This window comes from Sceloporus undulatus, chromosome 6 (genome assembly GCF_019175285.1).
Source record: "Sceloporus undulatus isolate JIND9_A2432 ecotype Alabama chromosome 6, SceUnd_v1.1, whole genome shotgun sequence".
Classification (NCBI taxonomy): Eukaryota; Metazoa; Chordata; class Lepidosauria; order Squamata; family Phrynosomatidae; genus Sceloporus; species Sceloporus undulatus.
The window spans coordinates 85,947,663-85,975,433 of NC_056527.1; the positions used below are offsets into that span (position 1 = coordinate 85,947,663).

Genomic DNA, 27,771 nt, shown 5'->3' on the forward strand with positions numbered 1-27,771 from the left:
CGATTTATTTATATTCTACCTTTTCCTTGTGGAATCAAGGCGGATTACAAGTAAAGGCAACAGAAAAATTCAAAAATATATCCCTCCAATTACAGCACAATAATATAACAATAGAATAATAACTCCCACACAAAAATCCATGAAGAATACAAAGTACAAAAACAAATGCATAACATGGCATAATACATAGTAAAAACATAACATAGCATAGCATAATAATCTAACAACCATCCCCAACTCACCCCTGGCAACAAAACAACAGTCAGTTATCAAATATCAATTACATATCTGAAATAATAAAACTCTGGACGGTATAGCCAGGTGTTCTGGGGACATTGGAGTTGGCCTTAGAGTCCTCCGCCGCTCTCCTCCGTCTACTGATGTAAAACAAATACATTTTCTCTGACACTCAGAATCCAAAAAACAAAAAATAAACAGAAGGCTCTATTAGACCACTAAGATCTGGTGGAACATAATGTTTTCCCTTGCAAGTGACGGAGTTGCCCCTTATTTCAGACATCTTCACTCTTCAGATGTAACTGATGCTAGTCTGGGAAATTTGGCTATCCAAGAAGTCCATCTCAAGTTTTGAAGAAGAGATTGAGGAGTAACTAATACTGGTAGAATGCTCAGATCAACCTCAACAAACATCTGAGACTGAGGTCTATTGTCTCAGGGTCACAAGACTGGTATAGATGTCAACATGCATCTCCATCTTCTCCATTTTTGTGCTCATTCTGGGAATATTTTTACAAGGGTCAATACAGTCAGGACTCAAGTTGTCAATCTTTGTATTCTTGGTTCCTGTGGTTCCAGGACTCATATAAACACATTTAACAGTTAAATTAGGCACCCATGTTTTTATTTGACTCACTGTTATGGGATCATTGCCTAGCTTATTTTGGGCAGGGATGTCAGTCTCATAAGTATTCCCTTGCCGTGCTGCTTACATATTTGGACCATGATGCTACAGCAACTTTACCTCATACTATAAATATGGCAGTGAATTCAACACATTCATCTTGGCAAGACTGATCACCATTTTACCTTTCACCAGACCCAGTTTCACAAACTAACAACTCTAGTTTCTCAGCCATCTCCATCTCCATGGATAGCTGGCATAGATTGATCACATCCAGCATTTCTTCTTCATAGTCTCTGTGACTCACACATATGGTTTCTCTGCACTTGCATAGGGATCTTTGGAAGCTTCTAGAGCTGTCTTTTGGCAGTAATCCTGCCACCTTGCTTATATGCATATAAACCATGCATTACAACCAAAACCTAGTTCCATTTTGTCCACTATCTTGGCTGCAGACTCACTTCCACAGACTAACAGGGATAATTTCCCAGCCATCTCCATCTGCAAGATTAGAAGACATAAACACATCGGATGTTTGTTCTTTGTTGTTGTTATGTACTGTCAAGTTGGCTTTGATTTATAGCAACTCTACAAACGAAAGACCTTCAAGAATTCCAGTCACCAGCAGCACTGCTCAGCTCTTGCAGACTCAGGCTGTGGCTTCTTTTATTGAATCAATCCATTTGTAATGTCATCTTACTATTTTTCCACTACCTTCCAGTTTTCCCAGCACTATAATCTTTTCCAGTGAGTCAGGGCTTCTCATGATGTGTCCAAAGTACAATGGCTTCAGTTTAAGTTATTTTGGCTTCTAGACAGTATACAGGATTGCTGTTCCCAACTTACAGGAGCACAATTTGTGGATCATGATTGCCAGTAGAATATGGCAATTCAAAAATATAATATGGTTTTGTGTTAACTTGTAATGTGGAGCTATACTCAATGGAGCATACAACGATTTGTTCCAGGACCCATTTCTTTGTCCTTTTGGTATCTTTGGTATCCATAAAACTCTTCTCCAGTACCATATTTCTGATGATTTATACTTTCCCCCATTAGCTTTCTTCTTTGTCCAGTTTTTACATATATAGATATACCATGGTATGGGTGATCCTGACATATACAGTATATTCAATCTTTAGACATGAGGATCTTACCTACTTAGCTAAAAGCTGCCATTCCAATTTTTATTCTTAATTCCTGGTGAGAGGATTCCTCCATTTTGATTATTTCCTCCATTTCGATTGAGCCATGGTATAGAAAACCTTTAACAATTTTTGTATTTTTATATTCACCTATTACGTCTTCTGGGCTCATTATTTTTGTCTTCTTAATATCCAGCTGTAACCCTGCCTTTGCAGTTTCTCATTTGATTTTCACTGGTGATAATTCCAAGCTACTGCTTCCTGACTTGTTTTCAGCCTTTAGTGCTGATACTACCATAGTCTAACACCGATAGTGCAGTGCTTTTCAGAATTAACAACAGTACCCTCATCCATACTAACTTCATCACAACCCAGTGACCAGCCTGAATTTGATCCTGGGTTTTCTTACTTGTTGGTCCCTTCAATGATTGTCTGGTACCTTGTACATACAGATTTGTTCTTAGGCTTGATACCATCCTCTTTCATGACTGGAGTATTAAGTATTACTTGGACACCTCCCTGATTCTTCTAAAGTCTCAGAAAACATTACAACTGAATTTTCTGTACTTGTCAATTTGATTCAAGTCCCAGGAAGCATTCCACCCAGTCATCACATTTTTTCCATTGCTCAAGTGTCACTAAATTTACAAACTAATCCTTCAATCATTAAGCAATGTTGGTAGCATGTTCTGCCTACACATCCACTAAAATGAGATTAAGATTGCAATGATTCTGTTCATATCTGTCCCTATTGCTCAAAACATCTTCATTGTCATCAGATTCTATAGTGGGAATCTAATTGTCCACCATAGTACAACATAGTAGAGACACTATCAATTATGAAATAGAATGGCAAAATTGTTGTTATTGTTGTGTGCCTTCATGTTGTTTCTGACTTATGGTCACTCAGTCAAAGGCAACCTTATAATGGAGTTTTCGTGACAAAATTTGTTCAGAGAGGGTTTGCCATGGCCTTCCTCGGTAGCTGAGAGTATGTGACTTGCCCATGGCGATCCAGTGCGATTCCATGGCCAAGGGAGGAGTAGAACCCTAGTCTCCAGAGTGATAGTCCAGCCTTCAAACCACTACACCACACTGGTTTTTAGTAGCAAAAATACCTATAGATTTTTTTAAAAATTGCAGTACATTATCCTGTTTTCTCTGCTTTCCATTCCTCCAGCAATTTACCTGTTGTGATTTCCCTTATACAGAGTTCAAGATGAGAACTGTTTCTCATTTAAACACCCATTCACACACACAGTCACAGTAGCTTCTTCAGCAGGAAAGCCAGATCAGATGTTCTCCTCTGTGTAGGTTGACAAAGAGGGTTAGTGTCTAGACCAGTGATTCCCAAACTCTGGCTCTTCAGGTGTTTTGGACTTCAGCTCCCAGAATCCCACACCATTGGCCAAGATGGCTTAGGCTTCTGGGAGCAGAAGTATAAAACATCTGAAGGACCAGAGTTTGGGAAACACTGGCGTAGACAGTATACTGGAAAGTTTATGAAATAGTAGCATTGATCTCTTATCTTAGTAGGTCACTGTCATTGGTGGAGGATCTCTTACAAGATGAAATATGTTGCTAGGTTGGTTTTTGCTTTGGCCAACAAGATTTCAAGGCACCAAATCAGTATTGATATGAGATTATTTGTGCTTCCAGGTCATTGCTTGGATCCATAGCATAGGCATTATTGGTGGCTGTACTTTGCAGCTTTAAAGATCAAAAGATCTCAGTGGAGCTAGCTCTTTCAATGAAAACACTGATGAAAAGTTGGATAGTGACTGTAAACTGTTGAAAAAGACCAGAAGTTCACACCTTTTTTTGTATTCTCATTGGACCCATTAGAGACAATAATGAGAACTGCAATTTTTCATTCATAATTTATCTTCTACTTGAATTCATTAGCAAACATATTTCTCCAATTTCTCCAATATCTGGAACACAACAGAAGTATTCTTTTAAAGCAAAGCCATCTAACAGTTCTAAGGTGTGTTTTTGAGTGTCCAGCCTGCGTTGTGACTGCCATGCCATTTTCAACACCTATTCTCCTGTTTTTGGGGGCCACCTTGCTTTACATCTTAGTGCTTGGAATGGTAGAACAACTGACTTGTTGTTCCTATTTTGCCAGGTGGTACTTTTTGCTTCACCTTTACTTTCTGAAGACAGAAATAACTTTTTCATACTCTGGTATGTGTCATGGCATATGAACGGATGGTCAGTTTCTATTGAAGTTATCTTACTCGCATTACTGAATTTTGAGCAAGTATAGGATCTACAAGATGCTAGTACTTACATCACAATGAGTAAGTTCCTTGTGGTTATTTCCCCTCCATATCCTTCCTCTTCTTTGGGAGGGAAAATAATGAAGCCTGCACATAGGTCTTTTTCATATTATATAGGTGTCAAAGGAAAAGAATAAATACCATCTAACGCCCATTGTGTGCTGAACATAGAGGGATCCCCCCCAAGACATACACTTTTCAAATCTCCTTCTTCCAAATCTCCCCTCCATGTTGCTCATGTCCACATATTGTAGAACCTTTCACATTCCTGCCCTTTTTAGTCAGATGTATCTTCAGGAATTTTAAAAGACTCAGGCCTTGAAGAGACAGGAATGTGTGTGTCTTCATGCTTCTACCATTCAGGCTCAAATCTCTCTCTTTTTGAGTCACTCAGGCTACTCTTCTCAACAGTGGCCAGTTTTGGTGTTGAAGCACTTATTCTTAACTTATGCATAATTACCTATAGACATTTTTGTTTGCTTTTTTCATAAAAGGCATCTACTGCTGTCATGCTGTAGGGTGCTGAAATACACTTTCTTGTAAGCAAGACATGGCGTGCAAGTTTCTTGAAATGTAATCATAATGATCTCAACTGACTTCCTGATTGTTGGCTTTCCTTTTTTGTTGTTTTGAATTGTAGATTGCTGCACTTAGCAGATCAATTATTCTTGATAGCTTCACTTTAGCTGGGTTTTTTTGCTGCTTCACTCCCTACTCTTGCTAATATCTGTGATTACTGCCACATATGCATGCCTGCACTTTGCAATAAGGGGGTGAACAGTCTTTAACTAAAACACCTTTTGCTTACTCAGTGGGCCATATTCCAAACCTAAGCTCCTTATGCTGAGTGCTAAATATGTGTATTTCCAGGCTCTCCCCTCCATATACCATTTGATGATGGAGCTGATGAACCAGGGTCTGAAGCATCTGATACTAAAAGTACTCCAACTGTGGAAGGTGGGAGCTCTCTGTCTCATTACTTTGACATTTATAGCAGCCAGCACTGCCATGTCTATTAAAAGTGCATCAAAATTGCCACCCCTTTACTAATAAAAGGGACCATACAGACAGGCTAAAATAAAGCTGCTTCGGGTCATTTTGGATGTATGCTCTTTTAATGTTGCATGAGTCCTTAGGTGCCGGAAGCTGTGCCAAAGCCATGCTCCAGTCCTAAGGACTGGAGTGCAGCTTTGGCGCAGCTTCTAGCCTCTTAAGATCTGTGTGTCATTTAAACAGCATACCCCCAAAGTGACCTGAAGTAGCTTTATTTTGACCTGTATGTTCAGGTCCAAAAGAGAGCTTTCTCATATCTCTGCTTAGGCTCAAATAATTGACATTTAGACAGATTCTGTGGCCGAAACCACTACACACAGAGTTTATTGCACTTTTTCCCTCCATGTTCCTTCAAATCTAGAGTGTCTGTAGTCTGATAAATCAGGCCTTCCAACATCAAAGCCCTTCATAGTCTGTTAAATATACACATATTCTCTTTTTAACTCTGGATTGCCTTGAAGATAATTAAAATAGCTGCAGAAAACAATTGAATAGAAATTTGTTGGGAGATCCTTTACAGCCCAATGAAGAAAATTGGTACAGTGGACACTTTCTTTTAGAGTTCTGTCTACACTATGGGTTTTCCTCTGGTTGTTGCTAAATGGAAGCTTATTTCACTCACTTCAGTCCTACATCATCTATACAACACACATCTGAAAAATATGCAAGGCATGATGGAGATTTATGGTGCAAGCAACCTTGAAATTAACTAATATTCTAACATAATTAAAAAAGAATTAGTCCTTTATGGTAGTAAACAATGACTTTTTTAAATAGCTTTCCTACCTGGATCATCTAGAAATGCTTCTTACATACCAGAAAAAGTCAACTGAATTTATGGAGATTAATGGTTAAAATACCACTTTTTAATGGGCTAAAATAACAGACTGTAATTTACCACCCAAATACAGTATACAAAGATAAATGATTTAGCTATTGTGTATTGGCACTGCTGTTGGCTGTCTTCTTGTGCCTTTGCAGTTCATAAACAGTATTGAAATCAATGAGAAGTAAGTTAATTGTCACCAAAAAAAGGGTATTCGTTTCATCATGTCTACTATAAGTAGGGCTAATTTTGGATTTAAATTTCCACAAAAGTGCCTGCTGCAGTGAGACCATTGCTCTTCCAGAATGCCAGTAGTTCTTTGTTTAAATGGAGCTGGTTTGTAGTTTGAGATTGTCCCAGATGCAGTGCACTGAGAATGTACTTTTGCATGATTTTCGATGAAGGAAAAAAAGGTAAGCTTCTGGAGAGGGTGGCAGACAAGCAGATCTCACCAACATGATTTGGGAGTCAGAAAAGTGTAGGTGATGAAGGATGACAAAGGAAACAGTACAAAAAGCCCTGTAAAAACAAGACAAAACTATGCCAGAATGACACTGGGTAACCCATATTGTAAGCGTGCTCTAATAAACATATTTTAATCTACAGTTCTGCACTGTTGAAATAAAACTTACTTGATGTTGATCCTTTTCTCTTTTGGGCTGCAAGTGCTCTTATATGGCAAATAGTAACATTCTTAGCTTGTAAGTAATTGTTCTATTGCATCCTATTTGGTCATACTGTTATTTGTGAAACCCAGTTAGAAGAATCTTCTAAATCTGGCATCTTGAAGAATCACTCATGTCATAAGGTAAGGAGCTTTCCAAATGCTTTTCTGTGGACATTCAGCTACAAATAATTTTGGTAACAAATATAAGCAAAGGAGTGGAAGTGCATCAAATAGGTACATTTTGTGGGACAGGCTTTTGTTAACTTTAGTTAAATCCTCTAAAAAGGAAGAAAACATCAAAAACAGTCTAAAAAGTGTAATCTGAAGAAAAACTTCCTAGTCTTTGGAAAAGAGCAAAAGAATAAGCAGCATGTTCTCCCTCTCTCCATCTACTCAGTTCATTTGAGCTTAGATATCTTGTTTCAGGTATAAAGGTTAGAGATTAAAAACTCAGGGGCAGTATTGTATCTGTGTACTTGCTTTTTCTGTTTCATTGGTTGTCTTTGTCTATGTTTTGTCTATTGTCTTTTATGATTGGAAAATCGGTTTGTGGGATTGATCTGTGGGGAATAGTTTATACTTTTGAACTGTACATTGTGTATCTTGCCATGAGTAGTATTTCTAGGCATTTATGGCTACTCATCTTCCCAAGTCAGCTCATACTGTTTCTCATGAAATGTATCTTGACTTCTGTCGCCAGACTTACTGGCCAATTTTCTGCTATGTAGATGGTGAACAATTCTAGCACTTAGACATACACATCTGTGCCACATTTACCAGGGCTTGAATTAAGCACTCCGTAGTCTGGAAGGAGCAGAGGATCAGTCCATAATAATCAATCTGCGTATTACAAATGTTTGGATGACTTCCTGTGCTAAGAAATGAACCTGATAGTGGGGAAAGCTACATGTTTTATCTTTGTGGTAATGCATGTATAACCTTGCATATCAGATCCAAGTTCAAATTCCTAATCAAACTAGAATTTCACTTATGTAGTTTTGAGCAGTTATTCTTTATATCCAGCTCCGTTTTAGGCTGAGAACTCATCCATCTGGCTGCCAATTCCATTCTTGGGCTGTCAGGAGAAAACCTAGTGCATGACTGCTTTTGTGTTGCAGCCATTTACAGCAGGATATTCTTCCATTCTCTTAAAGCAACAAATGTCCAAAGAACATGGATTTGCATGCTTGTTAGCTGAAAATTGCCTCCTTTTGCTTCTTTGTTTCAGAGGCCACTGCTCCATTAGTGGAGGACAGAGCACACGAGGATCGGTCTGCAGCTCGGCAGCATGCTGAGATACTTGAGGGAACCACAGGTGAGGTTCCTGTGATAGACATAGTGCCAATAGGAATAATAGAAGCATAGGTTTGGAAGAGACCACCAGATCCATCCAATCCAATCTCCTGCCATGCAGGAATACACAATCAAAGGTGGTGCACTGGAGGTGAATGAGGGCTGCTTCACACAAGACAGTATTGATTCATGGTTGATTTAGTAAAATATGCTTGTGTGAATTGTGCTCACATTTATATAGTGTGTAGGGATTTTTTTGCAAGTTATCTTTTAGTCTGACCAGATAATCTCTGAACCATATAACTGACCCAGTCCATTGGGGCCATTTTGGATCTTCCCCAGAAAAACGGGGCCATGTTCTTTGGTGAATGACCATAGGGTCATTGTCATTTTCTTTACTGCTGCAGCTCCTCATGTGCCCCACCAACATTATCCAGTGCCACCGTGATTATGTGGCTGTCGTAATGGTTCTGATCTAAGTGATACACCTCTCATATGACATTTCCCCAGTTGTGATTTCCATTTGTGTCAAAAAGGCAAAGACAGCTAGTCAAAACTGCTAAGACTGGCCATATCCATTTTGGTGTGTGGATTCTTTTTGGAGGCAATCCAATTCTGCGCAAACCCAGAGTTTTAGCTATTTTTTTTAATTTCTGGAGATATCCAATGTTTTAGCATGTGCTATGTGGATTGCTTACTAATCACTTTTATTGATCCTGCCTGCTTTAATATGCCAAATCAGTCATCTGGCTGGGATCATTTCCTCCAATGGAAGACCATATCTCACAGAATGAGGAGGCTATTTTACATCACAGCTTCCACACAACACCCCAGTGTCTTGAAGGATTTGGCCTTAGCTGTTCTTCCTTTCTCAGTCTGAGATGTAGTTACTATTCATATCCAAGAAGCTTGACCCTATGCTGCCAAATGGAAATGCTAAATTGCTTATGCAGTAAATAGAGTGCCACCACATCTAACATCTTTTTAGCTGGTATTGCAGTATCTCTTAATCTTTATCTCTTAGGCTTACCAGCCCTCAAATTGCATTTGGTCACTATTTTTACATCACACATTCACAATCTGATTGTGTTACCAATTTCTTCCAGACCTTGATTTGCCACTATTCCATAGGCTTTAGTAGTCTTCACCCTCTGACTTGTCCTCTCACATTTCTGTGGAGCTTGTCTTAACATAGGTTAATGGGGCATCCTTTTGAACCAAAGACTAGATGAGATTTACACTTCTTAATTTTCTTAAGACTGCCTTCCTGCCATCCATCCTTTTGTCTATGCATTCAATGCATTTAGAGCCCTGATCTGTCTTATTTACATTTCCACAGAGGTCCAGTATTATTGTGTTTCATCATCTTTATCCTGAAGTTGCTGCCAGATTTTGTCTTGAACCAATACTTGCCTGTCTTTTGCCCTAATGTCAAGAATGAAGTAGAACATGTCTCTGGTTAATTTTTGTAGTAATATTACAAATATGTAGCATTTTGTAATATACTCTCATGACTTTATGGTCAATTGCTCTGAGATTGCTTTTGGTAAAGAAGGAGCAGCATAGAAAATATAAGGGACACTTTAGAAAGCATAAATGGATCTTGCATACAATGTATGTGGAGGGAGCTCTGGAATTCCATTATAAGAGCATGCCATTCTTTTAGAACGTCCTTTATTCCTCAGCTCTTTGTATGTTATCAGGGACCTCAAAAAGTCAAGCTTGTTTCTTCCTATTGGGAATGTATCCAGTCTTAGCGTATCAAAATCAGTGGGACACTCATATGCTTGAATATGAATGGATCAGTCCTAAGCCTTTTCTAATTAGGCAACTTATACTGTAAGACCACATGCTATCTGAGTTTGTATTATGTGGCTTCCATTATATGCAAAGACCTGTGGGTCTGTTGTTAGTCGTATTTGCATACTGCCCCGGTCAACTTTCAGTGGAAGCATACCATAGAATCACAGTGGAGGACCTAGAAAATATCTACAGAGAACATTTTGACATTATTTCAGGTAAGTGTTCCAGATCATACATGAAATTTGTTATACGTGAAGGGCCTCAGGATGGATCTCTCATGTAATACAGAGTCCTACTGTACTATTGAAATGAGGAACTGACTAGCAAAACCTCACTCCTTTTCACTAATAAAGGCATACCTCCCCCCACACACACTGTTTCTCCTTCAGCAAGACTATTTCATAAATCATAGAGTTGGAAAGGGCCATCTAATCTAATCCTCTGCCATTCAGGAATATACAGTTAAAGCACTCTTAAAACATGTCCATTCAACCTCTGTTCAAAGAACTCCAAAGATGAAGAGTCCACCAACTTGCAAGGTAGTCCCTTCCAGTATTGAAGAGCTTTTATAGTATTAAAGTTAGGTAGAATCTCTTTTCTTATAATTTGAATCCATAAGTTTATGTTCTGTTCTCTGGAGCAGCAGAAAATACGCTTGCCCCCATCTTCTACATGATATCCATTCCTCTATTAAAAGATAGCTATCTTTTAATTTCTTTTAAAGTCACCTCGCAGGCTTCTCTTCTCCAATCTTGACATAACTTCATGAATCATTGCTCATAAGGCTTGGTTTCTAGATCTTTGATCATATTGGTTCATCCAGAGCAAATGCAGTTTTAATTTATGGGAAGCCATCCTGCAAACCTTGTTCATTCGATATCTCTGTCTGCACCTCTAGATGAGTGAGATTGGTAATCCCTCAGATGTATAGCTTCTCTGAGACCATTCAGAAGAAGAAAAAGTTGTTTGTTTGCTTCTTCAAGCAGTCTTCTGTGTAATGACATAAACTGACCTATTTCCCACTGGAGGCTCTGATAAGCCCTGGAGGGCAAAGGAACTGAGCGGAAAGGCACTTACCTGCTTTTTCAGACATATGCACTCTGTGAAGTCTGAAGTAGGTACACACAGTACTTCCAAGGAAGTGGGTAATAGATGGATACCACTCTCAAAGAAATCTAGGTTTCTGAGATGTTCCTTTGTGCAGGGGCAGAGTCCATACATGTGATTGCACAGAAGACCACTGACATGCTAATAACAGGTAAGCAACTGGTTTCTCCCTTTATAAACATGGAAGCAGAGCCTGTCAGAAACACTAGACTCCTGCACAAAGTAGGGAAACCATCATATGTGTTATTTATTTCTAAACAGAAAAATTGGTTGGGTCCTCCTGTGTATGTGTATGTGCATGTATGTATACATGCATGCATACACAGAGTTTCTAGCCCAACTGAACTGAGCATTATTTTTAGTTTAGATCTTCCGCAGATTGTTTCTCTACCATTCCCAGCAACTCTGGTTGGTGTCATACATTAAAATGTTTAGGCATAAGATTTCTAGGACAGTAAGGAAAATGTCTCCATTCTGTACAGAACATTAGTGATGTTTTGTCCAATCCCTAACCTCAGCAGGTAAAAATTCTTCAGATAGGAATAAGAGTAAAAAATCCATTATATAGTTGTGTCTGTGTAGAGGAACCTTTTAGGTGGGACTTTTCATTGTACAAGCCACTGACATCATTCATAAAATTTTGTCGAGATGGTGGACAGAAAATGCTTCCATTTGTAACCCTCCAATGTGTTCCCACTGCTTGTGCCATCTTTTTTTTTCTTATTTAAGAAAATCCACGAATGAGAGAAAGATGAAATAGCTTCACAATGTCTTTTGACTGATAGTGCTAGGAGGCAGCTCAAACGTATTGTAAGAATAACCCCTAGCAAGAGTCCTCAAACTAGAAATCAGAACTGAGCCTGGTCAAATATATGTTACTTAAAGCAAAGAACATCTGAAAGCTGGATCTTCACTACCACTTACGTGAGGAGTGGGGAATATGAAATGTAAAGGCTTCAAAAGAAACAATCTTAATGTCAGTAAGATGGGAAGGAATTAACTAATTTGTCCCTGGTACTATTTGTTAAGAGGAACACCACTGTAGTGCATTGTATTTCTTGGTTTGAAAACCATGTACACAATTTGGATTTAAAGGAAGTTTCTCCATATGAACTCCCTTAACATAACCAATTATTAGGCCTTCCTGAGCACATTGGTTAGTTTAGGTTTAAGCAACCCCTCAAAGTTTTGGGTTATAGGGGCTGAGATTTCTTAAATTTATTTTAAAAATCTTTTTGGCAGACGTGTTTTATGGAAAAAAGAAAAGTTTACTATTTGTCTTTTTGTGTGTGTGATGTATTTAATTACTGAACATCATTCAAGAGCGGCTTTGCTGCTGATCGTTTCAATGTAGATGTTTCTCACTGTTTAATCTCATTGTCATTTAAATGTCCTGCCACACTTAATATTGTATATAAGTTCATAGTGATATACATGTACTATTAAGTGTGCTGTATATGTACTTAGATCGTATTTTATTCATATAGAGTTTGGAAGATAGGTAAAAATAATAAAGTGATTAGAATCATTTGTTTTGTATTCCATTTAACATTCCATTAAACCATTTCCCCATCTCACCTTGGAAAATGTAGCTGAGGAAGCAGGCATTGCTAACCATGAGGACCATGCTGCAGGGGATGCTCAAGGTAAGCACAGTAATTGATTTGCAGAATTGCAAATGGTAAACTCTGTCATACTGGGGAAGAATGGGCATTTTTATAAGATGGTAACATTTGATGTGTTGCTGTACAACTCACAGATATAAACAGTGCTATTTGAATCTGTCAACATTTTCATTTTTGAAGAGAGCAACTATAATTTTACCTCTCAGTAGCTTTACTGTTCCACTTGAGTTCCTCACTTTTGGATGCCTCAAAACCTAGCACTTAGTACTGAAACAGTGGCTTATTGATGTGGCAAAGTGCACTGAACCTGGGGCTCATGTGGTCCCTCACTTGGAGGACAACTTTGGAAATGTGACGGCATGGGCTGTGAAACCAGTGGTCCTAAAGCGCTGCCAGAGAGCAGTGATTTAAATAGTTACTGCGAATTTTTTAAAATGCCCTAAGTTAACAACCGTTTGGACAGCTTGCCATAAGAATAATTTCAATACCTTATTGAGAAATGACAGGTGTCCCATTGGTTTCAGTGAGTCTAATCTAAACATTACTAACTATGGATCCAAACCATTTTTAAAACTCTCCCTTGCAATCTCTTGGACAATCAGAAGAGCAGTAAAATTATGTTTATATTCTTTTCAACCATTTGAGAAACATGCTTGTTCTCTGAGTGGAACAGTTGAGTCTCCGTGAAGAGCAGCCTCTAAACTTAGCAGCAACTATTTTATAATCTGATACCACACTTTAGGATTTGGATGCAGTGTAAAATTGTGGCTCATTAAAATAGGAATCAAAACCTTTCAGTCTTCTGATAGTTTTCTGAAGAGAATGGTGGGGAGGCATTAGTTTTGAGTCTGATACGCACAAAAATAAGCAACTATATATTTTTACTTCTGAACTGGGTGATTATGACCCCTCCTTCAAGTGCTGTCTTGGGGTTTTGGCCATCTGTCTTGATAATGCCACTGGAAAACTAAAAAAACAGGAAGGGGAACGGAAAGTAATGCTTGCCTTGGAGCTCTGTCAGCCTGTGCTGACAGAGCTCCAAGAGGTTGGAGGTTGGCCAAGAGGTTGGGCTATGGGGCTTTTACTGTTGGTTTGTTTTAATGTGTATTATGTGTATTTTAACCTGTTGTAAGCCGCCCTGATCGGAGGAAGGGCGGCATATAAATAAAAATTTTATTTATTTATTTATTATAATAGAAGTAAACTTGGTATCACAGTGGAACTTGGAACAAATTGAATAATAGAATAATGGTAGATCATCTGAAAATAAAACTTTGCAGGTCTTTAACCTAGAGAGTTAATTAGTAGGTATTTTTGTGTTATATAACTCCAGCCTGCTTTACTCTAACATGAGAACAAAGGGTTGCTTGTCTCATAAGACAGTAACAACAGAGGTGCTTTATATTGATATATATTACCGGTATTACTCACCAAAATGCATTAGTTGGAGGTGCTTTTATGATATTTTGAGTATTGATCTTTGTTACCCTAAAGCACTTGATGGATATTCTGATAAGATGAATCATTGAGTTTGTGTGCCAGTATTTCATGGCACATTTGAGAAGTATAGTTTTTTGAGCACATTTAGGTTAAGCAGGCCTACAGTCTACGTGAAGATTCCTTAAGCACACGAGATTTGAATTTGTTACAGCAAATGGTGCTGTTCTACTTCTTTCTCCTTCTCTAATAATCCTCTCTCACATATTTATAATGATTTTTATAAGCATCCCAAAATAGCTTCTTATTGATGTATACATATTAATTCATTGCCTTAATATGCTTCTCATTAACCTCCAAGAGCCAAACACATCATTACTGCAGGATGACTGAAAGAAAAGATTCAGGAGCATATAGTAATATGCAAATACAGGTTTCCCTGGAAGCCTATACAACCTGCTAAAGCTTAGCTGCCCTCACATATCACAACATTTTCTGGTACATTCGCAGACTGGAGATGTAAAAGTGATATCTGCCTTAGTAGGTCATGGAAGACTCTGTAGACAGATAAAGCTAAAAGAACAGACATACATAGCTACTATGCAAAAGATGCCAGAGAGGTATGGGGGATTTTGTACAGCTGAGGAGGCTGTTCTCAAAATTCATAATGTGTGCAGGTTTTGAACAGCATTTGACATATCTAAAAGAGAGAAACAGGACTACCAGGAGAAATTCCCTGCTTACATAGGCAATCGACCAGTGGGAATTGCTCACAAGGCATATTTCTCAACAGCTGATGGCTCCTTCTACTTCAGAAGTGTTTTGAAAGAAGATGTCTTTGAGCAGGGCAAGGATGAAGACAGGGACATTGATGAAACAGGCCCGCAGAATACTCTGGATGAGAGAGAGTCAGTCTTACCAGAAGAAGGGTGTACCATGGTTTCAGAAATGGACCCCACTGAGGACTTTTACCGGGTTGAAGTTGAAGCTAATGTCCAGAAGGAGAGCAAATGCTTGGAACATGTACTAGAAGTAGGGAAGCTTCCAGAGGAGCACATTTCCTTGGAAGGGGAGACAGTGGATACTGTGCAGATCCCAGAATTGCAAAAGGCTCCAGGAAAGAAAGCGGTCAGTAGTATATCAGAGAAACAGAGCAGTCGGTTGCCGCTTCTGAAAGGTGCGTGGGAATCAGCTGTCTTGCTTAAAGAAGGGAAGGCTTCTGCTAAACCACTAAACAAGCTTGCACAACTCTCCCTGAATCCTGCTGCTTTGTGCTTCACCTGATACATTGAGAAGAAACAAAATAGTGTGGCACTGCTTTTGCTGCTGCTTCCTTTAGATGTTGGGATGGGTGCAGTCTATCAAAGCAATGGCTGCATGCTTTTCTTGCATGGTTGCTGTTATTCGTTTTGAACATTTCCCACACAAAACTACATCATGTGGGATCTATCCTTTTTTTCATTTGTGCTTCATTGGAGATGTTCAGTACCAATTAAAGTAACTAGTAAAATAAAACTCTTTTCCGAGAAAGAATGGGGCTAATTGATTTTGGACTTCTTTGGCCAAAATCTCATTACACAAGCAAGCCTCTGATCCTTACCATGAATTCTTGTTTTAGTTTTTGGAGGCCACTGTAGTGTGTATCAAACTGAGAATGGTTTACTTACACCAGTTTTGGCTTAAGTTTGTACTGTAATATAAATGTAAAATGTACACCAGATATAACTTCTTCCATCTCTCTTCTTTGTTCTATCAACATTCACAAAAAATTACTACTATTGAAGAAGGCACATAAAGGCATATTTAAGTCTCATGGGGAAATCTTCAAGAAGTTAAATAGGTTTTTTTCTACCACTTTCCTATCATTTGTATCCAGGGAAATTACACACTATTTTTAATATTTTTATATTATATTTTTAATTTGTGTATGATATGAATTTTAAAGTTGTATCTGTTGTTAACTGTTGTAAGCCACCTCTAGTTCTATACTGGGAAAAGGCCGCATTAGCAACAACAACAGCAGCAGCAGCAATAGCAACAACAGCTGTTGTGTTCTCATTATAGTTAATAGAAGATCCTCAGCAATTGATACTCTAGTAATACACCAAATTATATTCTCTACTAGCATCTTTGCATTTGCTTCAAACCCCTCAAAATCATTATATGCATTTCTTGTTTCAGGCATCTCAAACTGCCTTATCTGGTTGAGGAAATTCATGAGTAGAAAATATGTACCTTGTTTTAGAACATTCCTGCTGTCTTGTAATTTTGTATGTGGGGATTGTTAAGAAACAGTGCATTTCCTTAACAACAACATGCTAAAAAATATGATGTGACAGTTATGAATCTCTTAGAAGCTTTGTAGTAAGGATATGGAAACCAGAATCCTCTCAAAAAGTTGTACCAGCATAATTCCTGGTTATATATTGGCAGATGTATTGTTTAGACTCTGTTCTTAGGAGATATCTGCTAAACTACTGCACAAGCCATTTCCCCATTTGCCCAAAGAATGTGCAGATGGAGCCTCTTCACACCATAATGACAACCAGCATAGCCTCAGAAATGGCTTCTGGAATGACTGTGAAGTTATTGGCTATACTACTTGCTGCCATTGTCTTTATCCATGCAGTGTATTGACAGAGCTTTATACTCTACTGCTGTTAAAGACGTCCTAAGCAACATACTATTCCTCCTCCTCTCTCTATTCAAATTACTTGGGATTTTCTGCATCTTGGACATCAGGTGAGCAGCTGCGACAGTTAATCCTGTCTTAGATTTCTCATATTGTAACTTGCTTCAGAATTTCTGGTTGGGTAATTTCAACCATAAGTTGGAAAATGACTTGAAGGCACACAACAACAACAACAAGAATTTTGAGTGTGCTCTGGCTTCAGCTGAAGTACCAGTGAATACTGATAATCATGAATCAGTCACAGGCCTGGTTAAAGTGCCATCTCTTTGGAAGAAAGATCCCATTGTCTGTTGGACATGATCATGTGTTCTAGAGAGAGAATGCTGGTAAAGCATGTTAGAAGTGTCTACATTTTACAGAGCTTTTTGCAACTTTACATCCAGAGCATCTCAAAGAACTCATATGAGAGAATTGAGTCACAGATTGCCTGACAGCCCTTTGGTTTTTCTAGAGAACCCTTCATTGGAAGCTTCTTTGGCATTGATATCTCTGACTAAATCAGTGGCCTTTCTGTCAGCATCAGAATGCTGGAAATAAATTACAAAAAGAAATCTAGTAAGAGGATCTACTAGTATGCACTGAGTTGGGCATAAGATTTTTAGGTCACTGCTGAATGACTAAAAAGAGAGATCTCCAAGAAATCAAGAAGGAAGAAGGATGCATCCTTCCAGGACTAGGCACGGATGTCTCTTAAGCAGTTCTCCGGAAGACTGGCACACTTTTTGTTTTTCAAACATAATCATCTGTGTACTTGCATGAGCAATTTGTATATGCCTGAGCATCAGGCAGGGAACGTTGAATGTACCAAAGGCCTTAGCTCTATCAGGAATGCTGTGCTAACTAATTTTGCGAAGATATGCCCATAAAGGAGATCCAGCATGGTGTAATGGCTTGAGTGTTGGACTACATCTCTTCAGACAAGAGTTTGAATCCCCACTCAGCCATGGAAACCCACTGGATGACCTTGGGCAAGTCACACTTACTTCCGAGATGAGGGTTGTCTGTGCAGGCATGGTTCTAAATGTATGACTGCACAGAATGCCAGATTAGAGTTACTATAGGTAAGCAACTTTGTGTTTGATGGCATAGACCATCTAACTTAATGTCTCCCGTTGGAATAGTGTACCTCCTTAGAAGTACTAGAAGTAGGGAAGTGCCATTTATTTTGGTCTCATGCCAAACCCCATGGTTCTTCATTGACTTGTCTTTGGAAATCTTTGTTCTCATTTTGTCTTGGAATATTCCGGTGCTGTGTTCTTTATTTTAGAGCCCAGGATGAGCTTGGCGGGTTGAACAATGTTCATTAATTAATCTGACCTGTAAAGGTTTTTCCATATGGACACAAGTACTAAAAAAAAAGACTTCTGTCAATTTTATTTTAAAGTTTTACTTTCATTATAAAAATGATCTACTGGATATTGTCCTATTAAGCTGTGGTAAAGATATAGATACTGAGAAATCCGAGCCCTTGAATAGCTGACTTTTAAAAATGTTAGTTATTTCCATTGTTGAAGTGTATATAAAAATCTCGCAACTTCCCAATGTGGTGAACGTGACTCTTTTTTCCCTTCCCCAATTCCACCCATTTTGCTGTTCTGCTTAAAATTAAAAAAGAAATACTGGGCAATTAGCTGATCAAATATGTCACCCCACTACCTTTGATAGGAGAGATTATCTGCTTCCTCTAGAATACTATGTATACAAATATAATTATACTCTATATGTATTAACTCTGTACTCCATATGTAATAACACCACCAACAAAAACAACTGCAATTCTATATTGGTCTAGTGCTAAATCTGTAAGAAACTGTAGCTCTCAGTTTGTGAGATAGTCCATCACAGTACATGTGTGTTAGCGCCTTTTTATCTGAATGTGAATGTCTCTTAGAAGTGGACATGGAATATATATTATCTCTGCTAGGGTAGGTTTTTTGTTTTTTTGTTTTTGTAATAGTTTGTTTTAACATTTAACTTCCCATGAGAAGTTTGAAAACTGGCTCACTGGCATTCTCAAGGCTTTAACCTCAGATATTAGCCCTTCACCTCTCCATTCTGTGATCTGATTAACCCAGTTAGAGGGCAAATCAAGAATTGGATTCAATTCAATTGAAAAAGTAATCTTCTGACAAAATCAGTGGATTTGGACTAACTCCCATCTTCACATTTTAAATAATATATACTTTATATAGAGGCCCAGCATGGTGGAGTGGTTTGAGTGTTGGACTAGAACATTGGGACACCAAGGTTCCTGCTCAGCCATGGAAACCCACTAGGTGACTTTGGGCAAGTCACACTCTCTCAGCCTCAGAGGAAGGCAAGGGCAATACTCTCTGAACAAATTCTGCCAAGAGAAACTTGTGATAGCTTTGCCTTCATCAAAATTCATAACATGCAAAGCTGACAATCAGGACTTAGCTATTAACAAATTTGTGTTCTGTCTCAATACCAAATGAAAGTATTGATTTCAGTTAACTTAGCCATGTATTCCTCTGTAAAATTAACATACTGTCCACATTCATAAATTACATGATGCACACATTTCTGTCTTTATGAAAGGCCCACACTCTATTATAGGGATTTTTTTTGACAGATTTGTTCAGTTTGTATAAAAATAAAAAGGGGACATACCTTATAATAAGGGCCATTTGCAAGTACTGTAAGGGACAAGCTTTCCAGCCCTCATATAAGGGATATTCTTATAATGAGGTACACCTGGCAATACCAGTCATAAAGGATTTATGACATAAATGGGACCTAAAGTGCTTAAACTGATGCCTATTGCTTTTCAAGTAAATGGCACAGGTGTTATTTTCTATGTTGTGTGATGGTCAGAGTTTTCTAGGGAAACATACAGATTTGTAATTTTATTACAAATGAAATCATTACGGATTTGTAATTATTTAAGAATAACTAGTCAGCAATGGGATTTCCTGGAAACACTATGAAATCTTTTCATGTACCTTGTGGTAAGTAAAATGAGGCCATCGTATTTTGTTGGATTATAGTTTTGAGCATTTCTTAAGACTAGATGTTTCGGATGGCTTTGGCCTGCAGGAGAATATGTGAGGTCAAAAATTGGCCTTTATGCCTTCTACAGCTATCCAGCCCAGTCTACATAGATAGGGGATTATTCCAATCATCTGTATTACTTAAAATATTTTTAGGTGCAAAAAACATGACAGTTCCAAAAAAACACGAGGGTGGAAGAAAAGAGTAAAATCTTTGTAACTTAGCTTCTTCCGACATGGTGGTTTGAATATTGGACTAGAACTTGAGACCAGGGTTTGATTCCCAACTCGACCATGAAATTCACTGAGTGACCTTACAATTCAAATGCTCTCAACCTCAAGGGAAGGCAATGGCAAACCTCCCCTGAACAAATCTTGCCCATAAAACCCCATGATAGGTTTCCCTTAGTGTTGTCATAAGTTGGAAACGACTTGAAGGCACACAACAACAAAGGGGAAAAAAAATAGTGTTGGAAAATACTGTGATGTCTGAACTGGCCTAAAGTGGGCAAAGTGATATTCTGTAAGAGAGGAATGCATGTTTTTGAAGCACTTTATACTAGTGGTTCTCCTGCAGAGGGGCAGAATCCCCAGGGGGGCCCTCAGAGTTACTCAAAGGGGAGTTGAGACTTGGAGAACCTAATCCTTCCTCCTTCACTTTCCAATTTTTTTCTGTCCTGGAGGGGAAGAGAAAGGCAAAGAGAATGCTTAGACCCTCTGCCTGAAGGAAGAGGAGGAAGAGGAAAATATGAGTATGCAGTCGTCCCTTCCGATTTGCAGTGGATCCACTCCGGCGTGAATCAGAAAAATTGCCAATATTGGAGCCCCATTGATTACAATGGGGAAATGCTCCTGTGCGCGCACCTTGGGAGCGCACACCATTATGTCCCTCCTGGCTTGCCATCCGCAAAAGACCGAGGGGCGCTAGTGGCAAGACCTCAAATTGGGAGGGACGACTGTATTTGAACATCTGAACAAAAATATACACACTGAACAACAAAATATTTTCATTCATATACCACATTGACCTCTGTGTGTGTGTGTGGGGGTGATATCCACATATAGATGTAAAGGGGGTCACACAGATAAAAACTTTGAGAATCATTGCTTTATACACTACAAGTTATTTGTTCTTTTTTGTCCCAACTCAGCTGTCTGATATGTGAAAGTTTTCTTTTGGGGAGTATCTAAAATATTTGGTTCAAACTAAGATGTGAACCCATCGTAGCTCCTCCTTAGCTGCTTTTCTCATTTTCCAGGAGACTAATTGTAGACTGACAGAGCACTAAAGTTCTTGCTCAACTTGTGTTGAGAAACTATGAGGAGCTGTGAAAGTGATTTGTTACTTCAGTAGTTAAAGGCCACACTGCTCTTGCCACTGCCAGTTCCTGACATCACATAGCAAACAGAGGTTCAAACAAAACACTTGGAGGAGCTGCCAGAAATAGTACCAGTTGGGTGGGAACACACAGTATTTTGTCTTTCCCAATACAGCTGGCTGTATTTCTTGGATGCCCTCCCTGTTTTTTAAAAGATGATTTGGGGCACAACATGCTTATCTGTTTGTTTGTTTGTTTTTGCATTACAGCTTGGCTTGAATGAGTGAGGGCAATTTTACAAAGCACAAATATCATTCTATGAATAGTGGGCTTTTCCTATTAAGCACAGAGCAAAACTGCATGTTAGGCCACAAAGTAAAAGGCTGCTTCCAGATGAAGGTTGTTATTCTACAGCTATCCTGCCTCAAAGAGAAACCTTACATTAATGGGGCTAGATGACAGTATCCTTGTTGGGAACAAGCTCATGTTTTCCCATCACTCCTTTTGTCTTTTTTTCTTCACCAATAAAAATAAGTAAAAAATCCATCAAGGAGAGAGGGTAAAAAACCCTGCATAATGCATTTTCATGGGTAGTGCTAGAAACTGTCCATCTGGAAGCACCCTAGATGGTTTTCTGTTTCTAGGATTTTAGATACACAGCCCATAAGCCACAGCGTTAACTATAATTTCCTTTCTCTTCAGCTCGCATGGATAACAAAAATGGGACTGGAACTGAAGACCTGAAACCAAAGGTAAGATGAGAAGTACACATGAATACATATACAGTAGGCCCTCCACTTTCTCTGGGGTTAGAGGCACAGGATGCCTTTGAAAGTGGAGACACCACAAATAAGGACCACCTTCCCTCCCCCCCGGGAAAATACCTCTCTAGGAATCTGTAGTTCCTCCAGCTCAACTTTGGGGTCAACATCTGCCAGACATTGACCACAGAATTGTTCTGGAACACCAACAAATGCCTAGAGAAGTCTTCTCCCTAAGAATCTCTAGGTTCTCCAGTGCAGCTTCTGGCAGATGTTGACCACAGAGTTGTGCTGGAGGAACTAGAGATTTCTAGAGAGAATGTATGAATCAGATACGTGAATAATCAAAGCCGCAAAACTCAAAGCTGCAAATGTGGAGGGCTGACTGTACATACATACATCCTCCTGTCTATAATCTTGACTGGGAAACAGATTTCTGTTTCGAAATCATTAAGTACAGTTTAAGAGTCCAGATTATCTGAATGGTCATGAAACAAGGCTTTGGAACTGATGGATAGTTTTGGACTTTTTTCTCCTGTCCTACTTGCCAAAGCCCATATTGTGTGATCTCAGTCAAAATTCCTTAAAATAGCGCACCCTGTGTACTCTGGGGGCCACTTTCAACTCTGTGTCTGAAATAGGACAGCAAATCTAGAACTTGATAACCTTTTTTGCATAGAGCTTCATTTGAGTTTGATGATCTTTTAAGAAACACTTCTTCTTAGGCTGACATCTAGTGTCCAGAGTTTTAAAGATACGACATTTCAATATATGTTTAGCATCATTTCCTGGTAAAAAAATATCAACAAAATCTGTAATTTGGAACATTGTGAATGAAAGCCTTTGTTCCACTCCATTTTTCCCCCTGTACAAAGTCAGTAAATTTAATTTTTTCCCTTATGGTTAACTGTTCCAGTCCATTTTTGCACCACTGTAATCAGGAAAACAGAAGCGATTTACATGTCTAAAGAGAGAGAGAGTAAGATGAGTATCAGAATGAAGCAGACATGCATAGGAAGCTCAAAGAAAAGGAGTACTGTGATAGGCGCCTATACTTTCTTGGAGAAAGGCCATGATTGAAAGGGGTAGATACACCGTAAGAATTTTTCTCTCCAGTGCTGGTTTCTATGTTTTCTTCCAAGATCCAGAAAACATATCCAGGGGTAGCTGTGTTGACCATACGGCAAAGTACAATAACATCAAAAACCCACAAAACAGTGATACCTTTATTAGACAAACTAAAATGCAAACCATGTGTGAAGAAAGCTTTCAAAGTTCCACTGGCTTCTTTAAGCAAAGGTGTTAAAAATCAAACAGGAGGAAAAGATGATGATGATATACATAGGTATATCCATGCAGGCAGAGACCATTCCTTCTGACTTTGTGGGCTCTGGGAGACAGAGTCCTAAAGTCCAGGAAGTAAATTTTAAACTCCATTAGCAGCACAAAAGATGCTTCCTTTGATATCCAGGCTGCTTCTTTCCTTTGTGATGCTACCCATCCCCTTATTAGGCAGAGAACATTGGTGTTTGAATTTTATGTCCTAGACTTTAAGACACTTCGTCTCCTAGAGCCCTAACGGCCAAAAGCGATGGCCCCTGCCTGCATGCATATCCCTCCATATCATTTCAACCAAGAACAACAACCACAACATCTTAACAAAATGTAGCCGTGTGTGTCATCCCCCGCCACATGACTTTTAACACCGTTGTGTGATGAAGAAGCCACTGGAGCTTTGAACGTTTGCTGCCATTTTGTGTATTTTGGATGTTATTGTACTTCTTCCAAAAAGTAACTCTTAACTGGTTGGCAAATTTTGTTGACCTGCTGCACAGATCTCAGCCTCTTTGTGAGTCATAGTTGTTCAAGAATTTTTCTTTCTGTGTCAGTGATATATTGTGGAGGGTTGCTGTAAAAAGATGCAATGCTTTTGAAGTTAACAATTACTTTTTAGTGGCCAGTTCAGATATCCATGGTTGCCACCAGCTGTTTCTGTGGGAGAAAGAGAATAAGTAACAAAGACCTGTGGTTATTTCGGTGGGATTTTTGTTTCAGGGGATTGAGTAACAGTTGTGATCTCTCTCAGAATTTTACTTTATGACTTTATGGTGGCAACCGGCCCAATGGAGAGAATAAATTTGACATCTGGAAGCACCTTTATTTTCAAATGCTCATTTGAAGAATTCTTCACCAGTCTGTGATTTTGTGATTGAATCCTTGTAAGAGGGAGGTGTCTGACATGAGGCTTTGATGCACCTGCCTGATAACAGAATAGTTCTAGCGGAAAGGGTAATTCCTCTTCGGTTCTAGCTTTCTGACAATGTCACTTTACACTGTTATAGCACTATTATTCCACGTTAACTGCTATGGCTGTCTCCTGTCGAATTCTGGGATTTGCAGTTAGGGAGGGGGATTTAGAATTCTCATTCAGAAAGCTCTTAGGCCTCATTAAACTAAAAACCCAGAATTCCACAGGAGGCAGCCATAGCCATTAAAGTGGAATAATAGTGCTACAGCAGTGTAGTGTGATATATTTGGGGCAATTGGACATTCCCACTTTTCTTTAATCTCCATCTTCTTTCTGTTTATTTTCATAATTTTCATAATTTTTCTTTCTATTGATCTTTGGCTTAATTGTATTTTGTTTACTTGTTTTAAAGACATCCATACCTTCCTGTATCAAAACCCCAAAAGGCAAAACCTCCATTACCCCTAAAAGAAACTCCTCTGTTAGTTCTATCCCTTTGAAAAAAACTTCAAGCCCCACTGTGTCCTCAGTACCAGCTTCCACCCCCAAACACATCTCATCTATTGCATCCAGACTAAGCAGTTCAGGAACAAAAGACAAAAAGGGCAAGGTAAGGAAACTGTATTTAAAAAGTTGCCAGAGGGAAGGAATGGGGATGTATTACCTCTCCTTCCTGATTACCTTCCTTTCATTAGGTTGGTGTGTGCATTCTTAACTAACTTATACTAACCCTGCTGTTTTCCTAAGAGCTACAGTTTGGAAAAATAGATATAGTTATAATCATAGTGGATAAAGGTAGTTAGTTGCTGCCACTACATGTTATTGCAATTTCTCTGCCATTTGAAGGTCCCAAAAATAGGGTTAATAAGTGATTCTTAATCATAAAGTTGAAGAATAATTGCTTTTTGTGGTTAAACTGCTTCACGGTACACTTAAGATTGTGTTCAGTTAACTCTTAGTGTCAAAGAAACAGACACTCAGTAGATTAATTTGCTCTTCTTTCTGTTTTAAAGAGGGCACAAAAACTTACACAGCTTCACAACATGGAGAGGACTAAAAGGCACCAATATAAACTTCCATTGTCTACTCTGCTTAAATTCTTCTTTATGTTTAGATTTCTTTTCTTGGCATTGCCCTAAGTAATATTGACACAGCCTTAATAATGGCAGTAGATATATTGCCATTGCTCAGCTTTTTCATGTGTCAGGTATGTTTGTATTTTATCACACTTATTCCTGCATCTGCATAGATGGGTATGGTAATGTACTGGTGAAGATTTATACAGCAGTCCTGTTTTTATCTGGCTATCAAATTTAATATCCAGTGACATCTGAATTTAAAATTTCTATGCTGTAGAAAGGAGACTTGGAAAATGTGTGCACATTTAGTTTATGGGTGTAACAGAACAAAACTACACCCCTATATTACTGTAAGATTTCTTCTGAAATCTGTATGCTTAGAAGCTAAGGAGCAAAGTAACATGAGTGACTTTGAATTGATGTTACTCAGTAGTATAATATCACTGTGATATGGAAGATACACTGTCCGGTCTGGAACCTGTTAAAATTTTCATTGGCTTTCTTGGTTCTTGATTAGTACGTTTCTGTGTTTCTTCACTGAAACTCACAATGGGAATAACAGTAACATAATTTATATTTGAAGGATTTTCTGAAATCAAATGTGAATAGGCAACAAAAGCATTTTGTGCATTGCAAGCCTCATACAAGACACATAACCAGCATGTGTAAAGTCCTGCATGTCAAAAAAAATCTTGCATGTTATTGTGATAGACTAGTATTAGAGCTGTGATTAAATGTTACTTAATGTTTCTAAGGCTTTGGGTGAAAATATTTAAACATACAAGGAAACCTTCCATCATTAGCAGTTTGCAGTTTCTGTTAATGAGCAGTGCCATAAATACAGCAACCTTGCCCTTTCTGAATTCTCTCACCAGGGTCCCGACATGAAAAGTGCAACAAAGATAGCTGCTCCACGCCCTCCTGTGGCACAAAACCAGAAGAGCCCAGCTGGTGCATCTCGGATCCCTGCCAAAACTCCTACCATTCCCAAGACGCCACCTAGCCTTGGTAAGAAGAGAGATTTCTTGTTTGTTGGTCCTAGTTCGGTCATCCAGCTTGCATTGGGGATATGAGCCTCAACCCCCCCCCTCCCAATTTCCCCGAGCATCTGGAAATAACTTCATTTATTGAGAATGAGTGTCTAAAGATGGCTCTGTAACCGTGTTCAACTGAACGTTCAGTTCCTATGATTGGGAGCTGAATGTGGTTACAGAGCCCTCTTCTTTTAATTTAATAAATTTTATTAGAATAAAAAAACATACAAATATACATACATACATACATGGTTACATTTGCGAAATAAAACACATTCTTGTAAGTATGAATTCTATACCATACATCTACTTTCACCCCTCATACATACTTGTCTACAACTTCCAATTTCCAAATCTATCTTCATCACATTCTCTCTTCCTTACTTCTCCCTTCTCCTTCTCATTCCTTCTCTCCTATTCTGTCTGATTTTCTTACTAACATCCAATCTTCATACTTCAAACTAACACGCAAGTTACTTCCTTCTCCTTTTTACGCTGTTTGTACAAATTCAAGATAAGCGTAACTTTCATTCTCTAGTATAGCTTTTTGTGACTCCACTCAAGCAATTACAGAATAATGAAACAACATGAAAGCTGACAAGGCTAAATGGTCATGATCTGTATATCTTTGAACCCCATAACATATATGTATATATATATACGTCTTTATGTATACATATATATTTATTCTGATCTTACCAAGAACTATAATACCAAATTACCCATTAGATAATCTCCAAAAAACATTCCCTTTCACTGTTAAACCAATCACAGTTTTACTCCATATTACAGTATAACAACTATATATTAAGGTTCCAGGATTTCTTAAGATACTCAGTCACAGGTTTCCAAATTTGATCCACGCTGCACACCGTCTCTCCTCTTAATACCAATGTTAATTTGTCCATCTCTATTGCATCATAGAGTTTAATTATCCAGTCTTTAATATCAGACCCTCTTCTGACCTTCACGTTCAACGTGCTAAACCTCTAAACTTCTTGGTGCTCAGGGAGTAGTCAGTGGAGTGGAACGTGCAAGTATCCCTGCTCCCATTTTTAACCTTAAACCTGTAGAGGCGAACACCCAAACAGTGCCAAGACATGGGGTTTTGGAATATCTTTCAAGAGGTAAAAATCCCGCCTTAGTCTTATTGGGATCTGTTTTCATACAAATATGACGGTATCAAGATTTGACTATTAATATCTCAAGAGAAGGTTGAAGAATTCATTTCCTGGCATATTCTTGTTGGCTGTAACTGTGGCCAAGAACACTGCAGGAAATGGATATTCTGAAAAAATCTGAGCTGAGAGAGAGAGACTTGAAGCTGACAGAGTTTTACTTATCTTAAGTGAAATTGGCAAGGGCATTAAATACTGTATAGAGATTTTAATGAAAGTGACATAGGGTGCTTCCAGGTGAAAGTTTATTGTGCAATTACCCAACTCAAATACAGAATTTTTAAGGAGGGTTCAGGACTCAACATCTTCCATTTCTAACAATACTTTCTTTTCCCACCACTATTACTAT

The 27,771-nt window shown here is 38.6% G+C and overlaps 1 protein-coding gene across 7 annotated transcripts in view; it reads left to right on the forward strand.

Moving 5' to 3' along the window:
- MAPT (microtubule associated protein tau) overlaps positions 1–27,771 on the forward strand; it is a 95,911-nt gene that overhangs the window by 44,333 nt on the left and 23,807 nt on the right. For 2 of the 7 annotated variants that reach the window (XM_042473402.1, XM_042473403.1), the window contains 7 exons: positions 5,160–5,246; positions 8,064–8,150; positions 12,631–12,684; positions 14,894–15,277; positions 21,825–21,874; positions 24,544–24,741; positions 26,086–26,218. In XM_042473402.1, coding sequence (XP_042329336.1) covers positions 5,160–5,246; positions 8,064–8,150; positions 12,631–12,684; positions 14,894–15,277; positions 21,825–21,874; positions 24,544–24,741; positions 26,086–26,218 — 993 coding nt within the window. The remainder of the gene's footprint in view (positions 1–5,159; positions 5,247–8,063; positions 8,151–12,630; positions 12,685–14,893; positions 15,278–21,824; positions 21,875–24,543; positions 24,742–26,085; positions 26,219–27,771) is intronic. The other 5 variants (XM_042473401.1, XM_042473404.1, XM_042473407.1 and 2 more) reach the window with 3 other exon arrangements.